This window comes from Scleropages formosus, chromosome 11, assembly GCF_900964775.1.
Source record: "Scleropages formosus chromosome 11, fSclFor1.1, whole genome shotgun sequence".
NCBI classification, from domain to species: domain Eukaryota; kingdom Metazoa; phylum Chordata; class Actinopteri; order Osteoglossiformes; family Osteoglossidae; genus Scleropages; species Scleropages formosus.
Genome location: NC_041816.1, coordinates 10,578,952 through 10,596,038, shown reverse-complemented (window position 1 = coordinate 10,596,038; position 17,087 = coordinate 10,578,952). Strand labels below are relative to the sequence as shown.

The 17,087-nt window shown below is 45.9% G+C and overlaps 1 protein-coding gene across 5 annotated transcripts in view; it reads right to left on the bottom strand.

Annotated features, from left to right (window-relative positions):
• The window catches only part of myo5aa (myosin VAa), a 47,540-nt gene that overhangs the window by 19,749 nt on the left and 10,704 nt on the right, over positions 1-17,087 (bottom strand). For all 5 annotated transcript variants that reach the window (XM_029256157.1, XM_029256158.1, XM_029256160.1 and 2 more), the window contains exons 2-14: positions 14,441-14,551; positions 13,050-13,221; positions 12,320-12,464; positions 9,496-9,652; positions 7,115-7,258; positions 5,426-5,507; positions 4,363-4,470; positions 4,037-4,143; positions 2,901-3,166; positions 2,267-2,348; positions 1,594-1,734; positions 1,348-1,473; positions 611-694 (exon numbers count right to left, since the gene is read on the bottom strand). In XM_029256157.1, coding sequence (XP_029111990.1) covers positions 611-694; positions 1,348-1,473; positions 1,594-1,734; positions 2,267-2,348; positions 2,901-3,166; positions 4,037-4,143; positions 4,363-4,470; positions 5,426-5,507; positions 7,115-7,258; positions 9,496-9,652; positions 12,320-12,464; positions 13,050-13,221; positions 14,441-14,551 — 1,725 coding nt within the window. The remainder of the gene's footprint in view (positions 1-610; positions 695-1,347; positions 1,474-1,593; positions 1,735-2,266; positions 2,349-2,900; positions 3,167-4,036; positions 4,144-4,362; positions 4,471-5,425; positions 5,508-7,114; positions 7,259-9,495; positions 9,653-12,319; positions 12,465-13,049; positions 13,222-14,440; positions 14,552-17,087) is intronic.

Genomic DNA, 17,087 nt, shown 5'->3' with positions numbered 1-17,087 from the left:
CTAGTATTCTGGGACTAGCATTGCAAATCAGATTTGGATTAGAACACTGGTGAAACACTCACCACATTCGCTGTTTTAAAAGTGTCGTAAACGCCCAATACCGTACTCGTGTAATTTATATCAGCCTAAGGGTTACATCCCGGAAGCAACTATGGGATTGAGAAATTTGTTTTCTTTACAGCGAAATTTACAGCGCTACTCATGGATACCTCATCATGTCCATTCCTATATCGTCTGATGAGCAAAGAAGGAATTTCCACGGGCCCTTTTAAAAAAGTACCCAGACAAAACAGCAGATGGCAACACTGTGTTTGACCTTTACTTCTGCCGCATCCATTTTCGAGGTCGTGTCTCAAAGCATCGGGACAAATTGAGACTTGTCTAAGGGCAGGAAAGGCTGTATTTCTGCTTAGGAAACTTTCCTGTCTGAAATAAACTTAAAATTAAAAAGTCAGGGCTCCCATCCTATGGCAGAAAGCCTAAGGTACAATTCTATAGGCACGCTGGGTTTTGGACACAAATAAAAGTGGAATGCATTTCATAAAAGGGCAAAAAAAAAAAAAAAGCTGTGGGAAGAGTAGAAAACAATATGTTCACACTGGATACAAACCTTGCTTGCTTTGAGCACGTTTATCTGCTCCTCATTGACAGTGTCTTTGTTCTTCTCCAGGAAGCCCTCACACTGGTACTCAACCTGGGGACACGGAGGCAGAGCAGACAGCAGACAGGACTGATGTGAACCGCTGGGACGCAAAGCCCTGACGCAGCGTGGACTCTGTCATTAACTGTGACCCTGCTGCGTTTGTGCCGTTGCCGCCCTGCGTGTCTAACGCAGCTGTGACCATCGAGAAGAGCACCTATTTGCATTCCTCGGGAGCAGCGGCACACTGCTTATCTGCCCGAATATAATCAGCTTCTTCCCATAACGCACACAGCGGGGCAGGATGCGTCACAGCGGCTCAGCTCTCATTGGTCATTCACAGCATCAGCTGTTAGCCAAACCTCAGTGCCAAAATCAGCAATACCATACTTTCTCTCTCTCTCTCTCTCTCTCTCTCTCCCCCTCCCTCCCTCCCTCCCTCCTCCATCTCTAGCAGCCCATCAGTAACCTGACACAGGGGCTAAAATGGGACAGAGCAACACAGGGTCAGCAATATTTTCTTATCACTGACTCACACAAATTAATCGCAACAGACACTATGACCAGACTGCACTGACAGACAGGAGCGACTGCACGTCACCCTAGTTATAATAACATGACGATTTTGCAGTGACACTCCACACGAATGGCAGCATCCTGCAAGGTCGACATGGAAACCCGTGCGTGCAGGGAGGGAGCATGTCTACCTTGTCCGCAAAGTGCTGGATAATGAAAGCTTTGTTGGACATGCGGGGCTTCTCGAAAAGAACGCATTTCTTCAGGTGGGTGTTGTACAGCTTCTGGGCCCATGTGTCATCGGAACCCTTGGGCATCTGGAAGAGAAAGGGTAACCAGGACTACGCCTGAGACACACGGGGGCTGATGGGGAGCCTATTTCCAGCAACCCGGCTGGCAACAGCCTTCAAGAAGGTAGGAAAAAAGCTGTCCCTTACCCTGCACTCCTCATCCAGGAGGTCCAGGACTCCCAACTTCGCCTCGATCAGGTTGATGCAGGGCTGGTTGTCGTAGAAGTCGATAAGGGTCCATGGGATCTGCTCCTTCATGTACTCTTCCTGCTCTAGCTTGAAGACATGCTGAAGGAAGACAGGAGAAGAGAGCAGTGAGGATAGCTCCTGCAGCCACTTCAACCTTCTCACGTGCCGTCCACAGTATGTGGGAAAACTCTGCATGCGTTCATATCACCAAGGGTATGTTATTTTAATTTTTAAAAACTCTTTGACAGGGGACAATCACAATCTCTTTGCAGGCTCCGAACACACTGTGAAAACCTCTAATAATAAATTTAAAAAAAAAATATTGCCAAGTCACATTAATTAAATTGCATTTTTTTTTTTTACATCAACAAAGCACTGCATTCATAAATAATTTTCCTTTAAATTGTTCTCAGCAGGAACACTTTTTCTGACGACTCCTGCCCAACTTAGTTTTGCAAGAGTCCTTGGCAAACCACAGATAGCAGAATACAATCACCACTGCATCCGAGAGAACCTGAGAAAGTTCGGAAACCAGGGCAAATCCAGCAGTCGGAAGCAGCACAAGTCTGGTTCATGAAGCAAAGGCCAGCAGACCAAGAATGGGGAAGATCGGCACGAAGTCACAGCTCACCATGTTGAACTGCTGTTGGAGCTTCTCATTGGCGTAATTTATGCAAAATTGCTCAAAGCTGTTGATTTCAAAGGTTTCAAACCTGCAGGGGAATAGGATCAATGACAAAGTACACGAAAGTCACAATGATGGAGAAAAACAGGATGAATTAGTAAACATATGCAAGCTACTCACTCACGTATAACAACGTATACACTGGCTCCTCATGTTATGAATGGGTGAGTTATAAATGTTCGAATTAAATTCACAGTAATTTAAAGTTGACACGTTAAAAAGTGTTATGAAGTATTTCATTTATTACAGCCATAGCTGTAAGTTTTAGAAAACTATCCTGTATATAAATAGAGGCACATCTGTATTATTAAGCTTTTACTGATTATGACTCAGTGGTAACAGTGGCTTTGAATTTATGAACAAACTGGAAAAGAACAGACGTTTGGCCCCAACTGTGTTTGTAAGATAGGCCCAGTGCACTCAGTCCCAGTTTATACTGCAGGCTGTACTGTGGCCGAAAAACAAATGAGTGTAGGCCCTTGGTCACACTTTATGAACATGGAGAAGGCCGTGATACACAAGGAGAAGACCCCTCTCTCTCATCGTATGATGTGGTAGTTAAGGCCAGCTGAGAACGTACCCATAGATGTCCAGGACACCGATGAAAGAGTGCTGCTTGACAGTGGAGTGCAGTGCCTCGTTGACATGGTCCACGATCCAGCTGAAGAGCTTGGCGTAGATGTGCTTGGAGAGGGCATCACGGGCATTGACAGCCTGCAGCTTGGGGATGGGTTTGATGTAAGTCTCTGTGGCCGTCTTGAGCTTCTTGTGGCACAGCCAGTGAGACATGTCTTTATATGTGACACCCATGAGGTCGCAGAATATGGTCAGGTGGCTGTTGTTTGGCTGAAATAACAATGTGCATGTAAAAATCTTGACAATTTGGCTTCTGAATTGTTCTGCAGACAGCATTTAGATCAACGTTAGAACGCACCGTATAACGGGTCCAATTGAAAAACTGTGCTCAAAGCTACACGCTCAAACACCACTGGCTGAGAGAATTGAGAAATTTTGGTAAACCGGCTCCTTGTATTACAAAGTCGAATGACACATTTCCCAAGATTTCTTAGTTTATTTTTAAACACATTTCCTTCACCTATTGGTTTTCTGAAATTTCGGTTTGTTGCAGGCTGAATTCGAGAAGCGTTTGTGCACCCAGCAGACACGAGTAAAGTAAATGCACTCAAATAAAACAGGAGTGCAGGACTGCCATCATTCAACTCGATTCAATAGAGTTCACAACTTGTGTCTGGTGTTCCTGAGTACTGGCGATCAGTAACAAGGGAACAAACATCGTCCATGTTTATAGGCTGAATTGATTAACAATCAACATTGATTCAGAGTTTGTGGAAGGAAGGCATTTTTCCTTTTGGTTTTTAAATAAATTTTAATGTAGCTTGAAATGTAGTTTTCGTAAGACTAAAAGTCTAAGTATTTTTATTAGTCATAGTTATATCATAGACATTTACAGTGTGACTAAAGTGATTTTGGATTTACCAAAAAACATTATAGCTACTATGGTGAATTAAAAAAAAAATTAAGTGAAATACAGTAACAGTTAAATTGAAGTTTGTAAACTGCAGAATATTATTTATCTTCAGATGTATTTAGTACTGCACTCTGTACTGTCTGAATGCTTCAAGTATCAAGCCAAGTTGGACCATTTAGCCAATGAACCAGAAACAACGGACAACACCTTATCGAGTTGAATCTCACCGGGATGTTGCTGCTGTCTGAGTCTCGATCCTTCACCTCCACATTGCCCAAGTGGAGGATGGCAGCCAGAACTTGGAAAATTCCAATTTGATATGATTCGTTAATTCCTGGAAGGTAACAAACACCAACATCAGCATCATCATCATCCACAATACCTACTTTAAAGAGCCGGCAAGAGGTACGCATTTGATTCCCAGAAATAACTTTTCCATGTGACATTTGATGGTAAACTACAAAAAACACTGACAAAACACAAATTAAGGTTTTTGAAGAATAAGCAAGCCTTTAATCTGACGAAACCCTTCCTAGTCTTGAAGGACTCGCACCTAACAATGAGAACGCATTCCTGGTGGTGAACATCTCCTTGGCGTCATCCACTCCATCGATTACAGGGTTTCGTCCCTGTTTGGTGTAGTGGAAACTGTCTGCAGGGCCTGCAGGGTAGAGCAAAACATCATGCTGATGGTGTCATTGATCGCACTGCCGGGGACATGGCGATCATAGGGCAGCTGTCGAAGCGTGACATTTCAGTGTAACGCAACAGCTATTAGAGAGATTCTAATGTGTCCCTTAGGGAGCTATCAAAACAGTCATGAGCAGAATGCTTTTGATTCAGATTTAGCTGCTAGTGTGTTAAACATGCTGTTTTATATTATGGCGGCAAGACGAATATACAGTAGGTCTATTGCTAATTTACAGATATCGATCAGTCTAAATCCAATCACTTATGGGTTCACCAGAAAGCTCCCAGGGCTTTGCTCTGTAGCATTTAGAGTGATCAGCCATACAATTAGTGTGAAAACGATGAGCCGAACAGGACAGCGGTTCTTTAAGGACAGTACCAAAGCACAGTAATTAAGAGAAGAGATGGAGGAAGTCCTAGTTATAACCTCTAATCTCGCAGAGACGGTGGAATTTTCGGTAGCTTAGTGAAAGCAAGCAATGTCAGGACCCTGTTGCCAAGCAACGGAAACTCATCCGAGCCAACACATCCCCATTGGAGGGGCGTCTGCTGGGCAGGATGCCTGTGGAACAGAGAGGCAGTGTAGCTGTGCCCCGGCAGTGTGTTGCTACGGCAGGAAGAGCAGGTGTCTGCTCACTAAGGAAGCGCTGTGATAAGCCCCGCCCTCCCGCTGCTTTCTGTCAACATACGCTTTCTGCAGCCACCCTCGAGGCTTCTCAATGGATTCCTTCTCCACAAAAAACAGACACATATATGACCTATTTTCCCCCTACACGGTTTTATAGCATTTAGTTAAATCCCCCACCAAAAAAAAGCATCAGCTTAATTTCAGCCATTCCTGACACCTGTTAGAAACACACACACACACACACACACACACACATACACACACACACAGAGAGAGAGAGAGAGAGAGGCAGACCAACCTAATTTAAGGTCTTTAAATTCTGGCAGATGGGTAGAGCCACACAGCTGGTAGAAGATATGGTAGTTCCGCTCTTCATCCGCCTACAAATGAAGGAGGACACAAATCAGTTCAGTGCATTCAGAGGAAATACACACACATAAACCACCGCACTGGAAGAGAGCAGGGAAAGACTGGGTTTGAAGAAAATGTTTTCCATGTTTAGTGCTGTTCTTGTGGTGAGCCATTACTTACAAACATAAAACAAAGTTAAAGGCAGTTGTTGATTTTAAAGTATGAGCAAGCTTGGAAATTCTTGGCAGGTTAGTGCAAGGTGTGATATCCTAGGACAGCAATAAATTCTCCCATAAAAGCACTGGGCTGCACTCAGGATACTGGGCTCTGATACCCTCCTGCCAACTGTAGGCCAGCTTTCAGCAGCAGCAGTTTATTATTATTATTAAATAATAATAATAATAATAATAATAACAATAATAACAACAACAACAACAACAACAACAACACCACCCAGAATTTAGTTGACACCATTGTCCAAGTTTAATTTCAATTTTAGGCTTATATACTGTGAAAACATCTACCCATTTATAGAGCTGGGTAATTTTACCGCATTATTTCAGAGTAAGTACTTTGCTCAAGGTTACTATGACAGGAGCAGATTGTAAGGCAGGAGATTAGGTTGCATAGTGGCTGTCCAGTGTTTATCCGCACAAGTAAACCTCTCATTTAACTTCTGCATACGGTATTGTGCTGTATCTCAGCTGAGGTCCCCTAAAATGTGGTTCACAATGAACGCTAGCAGTGGAGGACCACATGTTGCGATAAGGGGTGTGATCCTGCCGCCATGCCGTCCTGTCCCTCCGCTCAGGTAGAGCGGATAGACACACAGACCTCAGGAATTTTCATTAGGCCGTAGGGCGCAGGAGCTGCATTCACAGGCCTTCCACGGCCATGGCTAGAAATGTTTAACTAGGTTATCCTCTTTCTTTACAAGTGTTCTTATGTTGTTTTTAAGAGCCTCTTCACCCTCCATCGCAACTTAGCTATATAAAGCTCACACTGCATGACCAGCGTTATTCCACCCCATTCCTGAGTTGCATGACTGCTTTCATCTCGCACAGATAACCTGGATGACTGCAGTTAAACCAGCACAGATATGAGAGCCATAGGGTCCACTGGACTGTATCTCATGGGGATGAGGACTGACCCACGAAGGCGCTAAGCATACACACACAAAATCCATACACTTCTGTGTATAGAAGGGTTATTAATCCCATAGCAGTGAGCAAAAAAGTGCAAACAGTGCACTAAGGTGCCTCCCCATATGAACAATGGATACAGAACCTCCGCTGTTTACTTCAGTTGACCGAGGGCAGAGCGGGCACAAATATTATAAAATCAAAATGCATAAAGCAACATTTCAATAGGATCAAAGACATATCGGTCATTCAATTTTATCAGCTTCTTCCAAATACCATGGCACAGGGTCCTCGTCGTTTGGGCAAAGGTGCCATGCTGGCAGGGTTTGATGTGAGCAAATGCAACATGGAGGGTATCTCATGACCGCGCCACTGGCCGGCCCCTCCGTAACCTGTGATGCCTCCTAGGTATCAGCAATCACCGGCGTTATTTCAGTCAGCCCTGAAGCCCCTTCCTCTCGCTGTGAAGGGTTGGTTCCTGGGGGCCCACTTACCTGGAACACAACTCTGGATTTCTCCAGCAAGTAGGTCCTCATGTTGGCGCCAATGATGTGGTACTTCTTGTCAAAACCGATCTCGATGTACTTGCCAAAGCGGCTGCTGTTGTCGTTCCTGGTGGTCTTTGCATTCCCGATCGACTGTAGGCGGCGAGGGAGGGAGGTAGAGAGCCGTTGATTAATGAAGCACCAACAATGTCTGCAGTACATAAAATAATTTACTGGCCAATTACGCCAAAAACTGAAGAGAATACATTAAGAACTAGAAAGAGAACACAAGAAATACTACACAAATATGAGGACCAACCAGGACTACGCCAACATAAGGACCAACTTAAGGCTGAACCACCCAACAGAACTGTAACGTCCATTCAGCAGGGGGCTACGCACCAAGAAAAAAAAAACAAATATTGAACAAGAGGGTGAGTTTCAACAAATCGATTTTAATTAAATCAGGGATTATAATTTTAGTCGAATTTACACATCTTTGCTGCGAAAATCAAACACCTAAATGTGACAATCAGACTTAATTATCGCCAGGATCACAGATGTGTCATGAGAAACTGTAGTAACAAGTAAGAGTGTGTTTGCAGGGAGCTACCACCGGGGGGTGTGTGTGTGTGTGTGTGCGTGCGTGCGTGCGTGCGTGCGTGCGTGCGTGCGTGCGTGCGTGCGTGCGTGCGTGCGTGCGTGCACACGCGCTTGTTTCAGAGCCTTTTCCTCACAACAGCAACACTGCTAAGGACAGGAGGAGTAAATCAAACCTTCAGCACAGAACAGACAGGCTCCTCTGGTCCCTGAGCTGTTAATTAGTAATTCGGTAACGGAAGGTCTGTCACGGCATTCTTGTGGAAACGAGAAAAGTGCTCGGTGAAATTAACCGCCTCTTACGGCTCAAACCGTGGCACGCGGTGGCATTGGCAGGTTGCTCCTCCTGAGCGAGTCTGTTTCCCCGAGACAGCGGGAGATCCCTGGCTGCCGGCCTGCGGGGGCTTACGGAACGCCGCCCATCCAGGGGGGCTGTGTCAACATGTACCTTTTCCTTTTTCCACTGCCACACCTCACCGCACGCAGAAAGTGAGAAAGAGTAGCGCCGTGAGGGGGAGGAGGGAAGTCCAAGAGCCGCCGGAGAGGCAGCAGGGTTCGAAGGGCCCTGCGGGGAGGCTCTGGGGTGGGGGAGGGGGCACTTAAGGCTCCGTATTCCTGCCCGAAGACAGCCTTCTAATTATAGAAATTTGGTCACGTTTGATGCAGGAGCGGATCACTCGCAACAGAAACATTTCTTTATTCACCGCTGCTGTAAATTGTGCGCATTCGCAGACAGGGGAGCCATTTTCCACATCGAACCACTGCGGAAGGGTGTGTCCTAGTAATACTGTGTATGGTGTCAGTCAGAGGTGCACCATTGCTTCACTGGCCTTTTGTGCAATGTGGGTGCGTGTTGAAAGTTCCCTAATTAACACACACACACACACACACACACACACACACACACACACACACACACACACACACACAGATGTTCAAGGCATCGCACAGCCTACGGTTTATTGTCCCTAACATCGTCTTCACACTGTCCAACTCTTCATCTCCTGTTCTGCGTGCATATGAACACAATTTTTCCTGCACAGCTACAGAAGTCTGCAGTGGAAAAATCTGATTTTTGGCTCCTGCACACAATCTGCCACAGTTTGGGGTTAACGTAACATCCCGTCTTTTAATCTGTCATCTGGCGACACACACCAAAATGCGATGACGTGGCCGAAGCTGCTCAGCGGGGGGCGGGGAACGATGGGGAAGAGGGGCTAAGGCATTACATGAAGTCCAACATTAGTAATACAGGCAGGAGCTGCTCTGCATTTCAACAGAGCAGTGCGTGGACCCGCCTGAGACCCACAGACAGGGAAGTTCTCCACCGTGGAGCGGATGTCATTGTACGTTCACCACACTCATAATGAGCTCTGGGCCCTCCTCTGGCCTAGACTTGAACGATGGAGGGGTGACATAACAGCCCTGGCTCGGAAGCAGCAAAGCAGCGTGACTTATTTCCCCTCCCTGCCTCTCCCTTCCCATAAGGCTTTTCACTCAGACAGGCTCTCAGCGGACGGAGGTTACTCTAACATTGGTCCTTTACACAATCTACATGTACTCTAAGTTTTGATACACCGTTGAGGAAACAATATGCATTTCAGTGACTGCATGCATCATCTATTCAAAAAGAATATCTCAGTTTAAACTGTATGGATGACATTTCAACTAATGCTCATATAGATGGCGACTGGTAATCAACAGAGCATCGATGCCATTTATTCTTATTCATCCTTTAGCCTGGTTTTAAGTAGATCTGAGTGTAAGGAACAGCAAGTGGTGGCACTTACCTCCATGATGGGGTTGGAGGCCAACACCTTCTCCTCCACGTTGGCCTCGCTGGCCGAGCCGCTGACGGTGGCAAAGTATCGCATGGCGTACTTGGCAGACACAGTCTTTCCGGCGCCCGATTCACCGCTCACGATGATGGACTGATTCCTCTCGTCCCTGGGGGGGAGACGACGCGACACAGGGGCTGAGCGGCGATTTTGAGCTGCGAATTCATCTCACAAGAATTTGCGCCTGCAGGACTCGGTTGTCTACATAAATTATTTCCATTTACGAGTCGTTTTGTACTGCGCTTCACTTCGAGCGTTCGCATCATTCTGCAAGCGACGCCCGGAATGAAAATGCTTATTTTGACGACTCGGATTGCGCGAGAAGGCGGCGCTCTATCAGCGAACTGATGGTGCGGAGCACGACTGCTGGAGGTGAGCGGAGGCTAATGAAGCGAAGACCCGCTGATGGACGAACCGTCTGCTTTGCCAACGCAGGCGTAACCGACAGGACGCGGTGCACTACCCCAGTACCCAGGGGAGCACCGCTGAGGGAGAACAGCACGCACATCCCTTCCATTGCGCAGATGCAGCAGAGCGATGACCGCAGCTATTTTCAGATCAGCCACATCACACAAACATGGCCCACAACCTATCCTTGAGATCCACCCAGAGAGGTGGAGAGAGAAACTGAAAGCTTCTGAACAAATTAGACCTTAGAGTGACAGTTGATACTATATAAAAATATGTCTTCACCCACATACAAATATAATATTGTCCCCATGTTTGTACACCACATACACTCAGCCCTCACATAACTTGCTCTCATGAGAATCTCAGCCAATCTCAAGCCCTGATTAAGGGAAATATAATATCACTAACTTTTCCACAGTTTTTCTCCAAAGCGACTTATAAAGTTAAGATTTACTTAAGACTTACCATGATTTACCCATTTATACAGCCTTATAGTATATAGTACCTTGCTTGAGCGTACTACAGCACACTGTCTGTGTGTTTTGCACAGTGACACACTAGGCAATGATCTTGAGAACTTTTTTTTTTTTTTTTTTTTTTTTTTTTAAATATTTTAAACAACATCTGCCAGACAAGACAATCAGAATGCCTCAGTCCTATCCCTCCTGGACAGACACCGGACCTTCACAAGTGCTTATTGATAATGAATTAATTGTTTATGCACATTCAAATACAACGCAGAAAAACTTATGGTGCTACACACTGTAATGACGACGTATTATGGTGGAGACCGAGGGGTCCCCCCCCGGTCCTCTCTCTCTCCCGCATGCGCGCAGGCTGATATACTTGGCCGTGTACACATTTTGTGCTTTGCACGTTTTGGAGTTTAATGTTGTTTATTTTATCGTGAAGACAGCTGTGTGAAATATAAATCATCCATAGTTGCCTACAAGATATTAAATGAAGAGCTTCCATTTTTTCCGTGTCCGTCTGGGTTTATACACCTTTCTTTGGAATCCACGTGAGGATCTGGGCTAACTCATTAGCCAGATCGCTACAACATACAAAATGTTAACTTCTATCATCACCGAGTATAAAAATGTATTTTGGAATTTTGATTTTAGGTGACATTTTTCAACCTGGAATCACACACACACACACACACACACACACACACACACACACACACACACACACACACTTTCAGAACCGCTTGTCCCATATGGGGTCACGGGGAACCGGAGCCAACCCGGTAACACAGGGCGTAGGGCCGGAGGGGGAGGGGACACACCCAGGACGGGACGCCAGTCCGCCGCAAGGCACCCCAAGCGGGACTCGAACCCCAGACCCACCAGAGAGCAGGACTGTGGTCCAACCCACTGCGCCACCGCGCCCTCCTCCCAACCTGGAATCATTTTGTTAATAATAATTTAATAATATTTTGACTTCCTCAAAATGTGAGCTTCATTGGTGAGAGTGAATTCATGATTTGCATTATTTTTAGTGACTTCCTTCTAGCATTAAAGGCTAAATTAACACACGAAAGTTGAGTGTCATATGTACCTATGCTCTGTGATAGTTTAAGTGTCAAGTGTATATAGAAGCTACAAAGGAGTTGAACAACAGAGGTGGAAAGAAAAGCAGCATCACAAAGAAATTAATGGGAAACTGCCTTTGTAATATTGCATTATGAGAATTAATGCTAATTATTGAAGCAACTAGACGGGCGCGGTTGTGCAGTGGGTTGGACCGGGTCCTCCTCTCTGGTGGGTCTGGGGTTCAAGTCCCGCTTGGGGTGCCTTGCGGTGGACTGGCGTCCCGTCCTGGGTGTGTCCCCTCCCCCTCCGGCCTTACGCCCTGTGTTGCCGGGTAGGCTCCGGTTCCCCGCGACCCCGTATGGGACAAGCGGTTCAGAAAATGTGTGCGTGTGTGTATTGAAGCAACTGTGTCCATTTTGATGGGACATTAATATTTCAGTAGAAACTGGTGTCAATTTTAGGGCTTAGGAACGCATAAAAATTTATGCTATTAAGACTAATTGTAAATACACCAGAGCAATGAGAATTCACCTTGCTGTGGGCTTTTTAGCAACGCATTAGCTTCTTGCAATTATATATACAGTTTAAACAGTTCCTCTTCATACTATTTATGCAGTTGAGTACTTTTTACTAAATCTATTGAGTTCCTGGCTCAAGAGTTCTGCAGTAGGAGGTTGGATCTAAACGTAGTTCTTTTGGTTGCAAGGCAGTGGCTCCAGCCCCGGTAACACAATACAGAAGACTTTGTGCTATATATAAAGACTCACTCTGATAGTATATGTTGGATTTAGACCATACACATGTAAGTTATGAAATATTTAACAAACCTGGCCATTTGCTTGTATGCCTCCTCAGCCACTGCAAAAATGTGGGGATCCATATCCCCCATATTCTGCCCACTATATGCATTGATGATGTCAGTTCCGTAAATTGGAAGATTCTCATAGGGGTTGATTGCCACCAAGACAATACCTAGAAAGAACAAGTAAGGGAACATTATGGTTAGTAATGCAATAAGATCATACCTGATTATACAGTACTGTGCAAATGTCTTAGGCACTTAGATGTTTTACACACACACACACACACACACACACACACACACACACACAGTCTGAAACCGCTTTTCCCAAGTGGGGTCACGGCGAGCCAGAGCCTAGCCCGGCAACACAGGGCACATGGCTGGAGGGGGGGAGGGGACACACCCAGGACGGGACGCCAGTCCATCGCAAGGCACCCCAAGTGGGACTCAAATCCCAGACCCGCCAGAGAGCGGAACCTGGCCAAGCCCGCCAAGCCAAGCGGTTGCTGACGATGGAGGGTTACTAAGTTTTGTAGGAAGTTTAATCAATTAAGAGCATTATTTTTGTAAGCATTCTCACATTGCATCTTTTTCCCCCCAGTGCCTAAAACTTTTGCACAGTACTGTGAAAAATCACTTGATATAATCACAGAAGGGCCGGAGTTTATTTAATTAGTTACACCACTTCTTGTTAACAATGAGTACAATAACCCTGGCACTGTGACTGTAACTCATTTCCAAATGTGCCTGTTTACCACAGTAGGTGTAGATGAGCTTGGAATCGATGAAGCGAACTTTGAGGTTATGGAGAACGGCGGGCTCGTGGAGGTAACTGAGGGCAGTGAGGTCATTCTCTCCCACCAGAATGTCAGGGTTCCGAAGGTGAGGCAAGTTCTTGGTTTTAGGATCTAATTTGTGTTCCAGCTCCTAGAGACATAACGGGAGAGGATTTAAGTCAGACTGTCTGAACATTAAAAGCATTTTCAAAACAAAGACACACATATCCTAGGCAAGCGTGTGCACTGGGTTATGAAAAAAAACACTCATTAGAGCATCCTTTCATTCATATACCACTATCATTAGCTGCCCACTGGCCACCTGCTCCCTTTCGGCCAGCCAATCGGAGGCATCTCGCTGTGCAGCATCCCGCACTGCACACTGCCTGGGGGGCAGCTTTTCCCTGAGCACATCATGTGCGCCAGATGTGACACAACAAATCCACAGAAAAGGAATTTTTCATTTCAGGCTGTACGTATTGTTGGAGCCAGATTAAACCCGTGTGAAGGAGAGAGGGCGAAGGAGGCCCTGCTCAGGAGGGAAGCTGGGATACCATGTGGTTGAATGCACGGAGGGGACACATTCGAGACGAGACGAAGGACATGCCCCGCCATACCCCCTCTGCACCTGGTCAACTGCACACTCTCAAATGTCCAAATAACTCCCTTTCAGTACTTTCTCTTTTCCAGAGTTGCTTATGCTTATCAATTAAGCACAGGGACGAGGAAGGCAACTGTATATTGCTGCAGACACGTTTGAGAATGCAAGATGTGAGAAAATCCGCATTTAGAAAGACGCGGGTCAAGTTGTATCCACCCATATCCCTGTGTGTGTGTGTGTGTGTGTGTGTGTGTGTGTGTGTGTGTGTGTGTGTGTGTGTGTGCGCCCACATGGAAATGTGAACTGCGAGGGCCTTGCAGCCAAGAACCTGGTGTTACCAGCTAACCACAGTATGGCGCAGGAGACTCCCACCACAATGAGGACCTTCCCAGTACACTCTGCTTCCTGCGCCAGATCTGCGGTAAAATGAGGTGCTTTACAAACAGTCAGACCGTAACTTGGAGCTCTGAGCGATGTCTAGGGACATGTGACAGAAACAACTGACGCACTGCGATGTTATGGTGGTCTCCACTGAAATAAAGAGAGCGCCATATGTGACAACTGGGAGAACCTGGGATGCTAATCCAGCTGATCAGATTTCTACTACTCAGAAATGTGGCTTCGTAGAAAACATGTGCTTTCCGGTAACACTCCTTCTACTTCAGACATCCTCCACAGCAGCATTATGGTTTAAAAATGTACGGCCGTTGTGAACATGCGCTCTGTAGCGCTGCCCATGCTCCGTGTCCCGCCCCTTAGTCCCCCTCACCGTGCCATCCTCCAGATGCAGATGTAGCACCGTGTCTCCCTGCTTGTAGTCCTTGGTGAGTTCTGCCGATTTCCACACCTCCTCGACATCAGGGATCCACACCCTGGCATACTGCAGGAAAACCAGAGGTCAAGATCAGTGAAGAAACTAGTTTTCGCAGACATGCATGACTTCAGCTTCAAAATCTGAGAAGGCCGAACTGCAAATTGAACAGACATTTCAACAGACAGTCAAGATCAGCGTGTAAATACTGTCGGTCAGGGGTTGGCAGTCATATCCTCAGAGGTCAGTGGAGTTTCTTAGTATCCCAACAATTACTTTTCATTCAACAGTCAAATGCTGGAACAGCCAGAGATCCTGCGGCCCTCATACGCCAAGGCTGCTCACCCCCGCCCCAAGCACCTTCTCACACATGCTCTCACAAGCCCAGGGAGAGTGTGACGTGCACGGTCTAGGCAAGACTCGAAAGCAGGAACTCGGACGAAAGGCGCAATATAACCATCGCCCAGAAAAAAGTACACCACCAAATACGTAAAGTAGTAATGAAAGTTCTTGACGAACACCTACAACTTTAAGTATAGAGATAATATTCAGTTTTACATCAGCTCAGTAAATTGTATGCAACATGAAATAGCGGTAACACAAAGAGTGATAAGTGTTTGGAATCAATGTCAGGACCGTGCTGCATTCGCCGACCAGCAAGGCGTCACCTTTAAACACGCCCTTTAAGAGTCACGGTGCGCTCTCTCTGCGCTTTTTTCAGCTGCGGAATCAGCTGATCTGCAGGCATGTGAAAAACATTGATTTAAGGGAACAGCCCAGTCACATGGTGGAGGAATCCAGAAAACAGCCTGTACAGAGGCCAGACTCCCATCGCACTGCCGCCCTGGACCCTCTGGGCCAGTGTACGGTTCTCACGTTTTTTTCCCCCTATTGGTTCCTTGTGATGCAAAATAATTAAATGCTTAGAATGTGTGAAACGTGAATCACGACAATGTATGCATTGATGTACGTGAACGCACACACACAAAAACACAGGTATGCACAGCACACTTTCTCATAACTCACCCACCCACTGTGAGTGCTACGACAAAATTAATAAAAAATATGTGAGATACTGAGTTAGTGAGTAACACAGAAAGGTGCATTTTCCCAGCTGATGAGCGGGAAGGTCGCCGCTCTCTGAGTGTTGGGCAGATGAAGATGGGCTGCAGCAGGGTGGCTACGGGACAGAACTGGACCTGGTGGCATCTCCTGGCTGTTCCCTCGGAGGTAAGGGACAACTTCGGTCTGACCCCCACTGACACTGGTATGGGGGGGACTGGGACCCTACCTCAGCACACCCATAGAAACAGTGTTACAGGACCTGACATATAGTACCAGCCTATAGCTGAGGACACTGATTGGATTTTTTTTTTTTTCTTTTTTTTTGGACCCCCTACGAAACATTCGGATAGGAAGCTTGTTCAGGAATCCAGCTGAAATGTCTTCTCAGCTCTTGTGCAGCAGTTCCCAGAGATGTAGGAGGACACTTGGTTTGCTTTTCTTTCACTCATCTGCCCAGATTGTCCCATACAGTAACTGCCGATCTGTACTCAAACTTCTGACTGGTACTATACGTCATTTATATGCAATTCTGTTCATAACCTTAATTAACCTCACAGTTCAGCAGAACTGCATTTACATTTAGCTGAGGCTTTTCCCCAAAGTGAGTTGCAACATTAACAATTATCCCTTTTTACAATGATTTACTCCTTTAAACAACTCAGGATAAGTACTTTGCTCAAGGGTACTAAAGCAGGAGCTGGGGTTCGAACCTATAACCTCCAGTACCACAGGGAGTGGCTGTAACTGCTACACTACCTCAACTATAACAAAACAGGCAACAGCAGGAATTCTCTCCACTGCAGCAAACAATAAACAAAATCAAACTGCGAAGGCCCACGATAAATACATACAGCAGGTGAATATTAATGCAGCTAATTCTATTTTAATCACAATGCCAGTTTAGCAAACGCAGCTTCTCGGCAACTGATCTCAGGTCCCCGTGTTAGATAGGCTTCGGTGACTTTGTGTCAACCTTACTGGTCAGCCATTTGTGGAGAGGTCCAACTGCGCATGATTACTGAGCAGCTGTTGGGTTAATTCCCAGCAAGAGGGCTAAAATTATAAGCGGCATCAAAATTACATTAAAGATTATATGTGGCACAGAGCACTAAAATAGGTTTTCTTGGGAGGGGGGAAAGGGAATAATCCAGTGACACCAAGTCTTTTGAGAAAGACCCAGTATCGATTAGGGTACCACTGAAGAATAACACTGACCAAGAATATGCCTGCAATGTACGGTTTTGAGCTTACACTGCTACCATACTTCAGATATATCACGCAAAGTTCAGGTTCCCATGAAAAGACAAATTCTTTTCAAAAATTTGAAGAATTTGACCAGCAACAAGACAGACAGACTCAACAACAGAGACAGTGGACAATAAGGACAAGTGTAGAGGACAGAAATTCTAGAGGCCTTCTATGTGATCGCCAAGAGTCGACATGAGTAAACAACAGCTCCAGGCTACTCCGTGAACCAAAATGCAGACAAAGACCTCTGGAAGACACTGCCATAAGGACACTGAGATTTGCGGCACCAAGA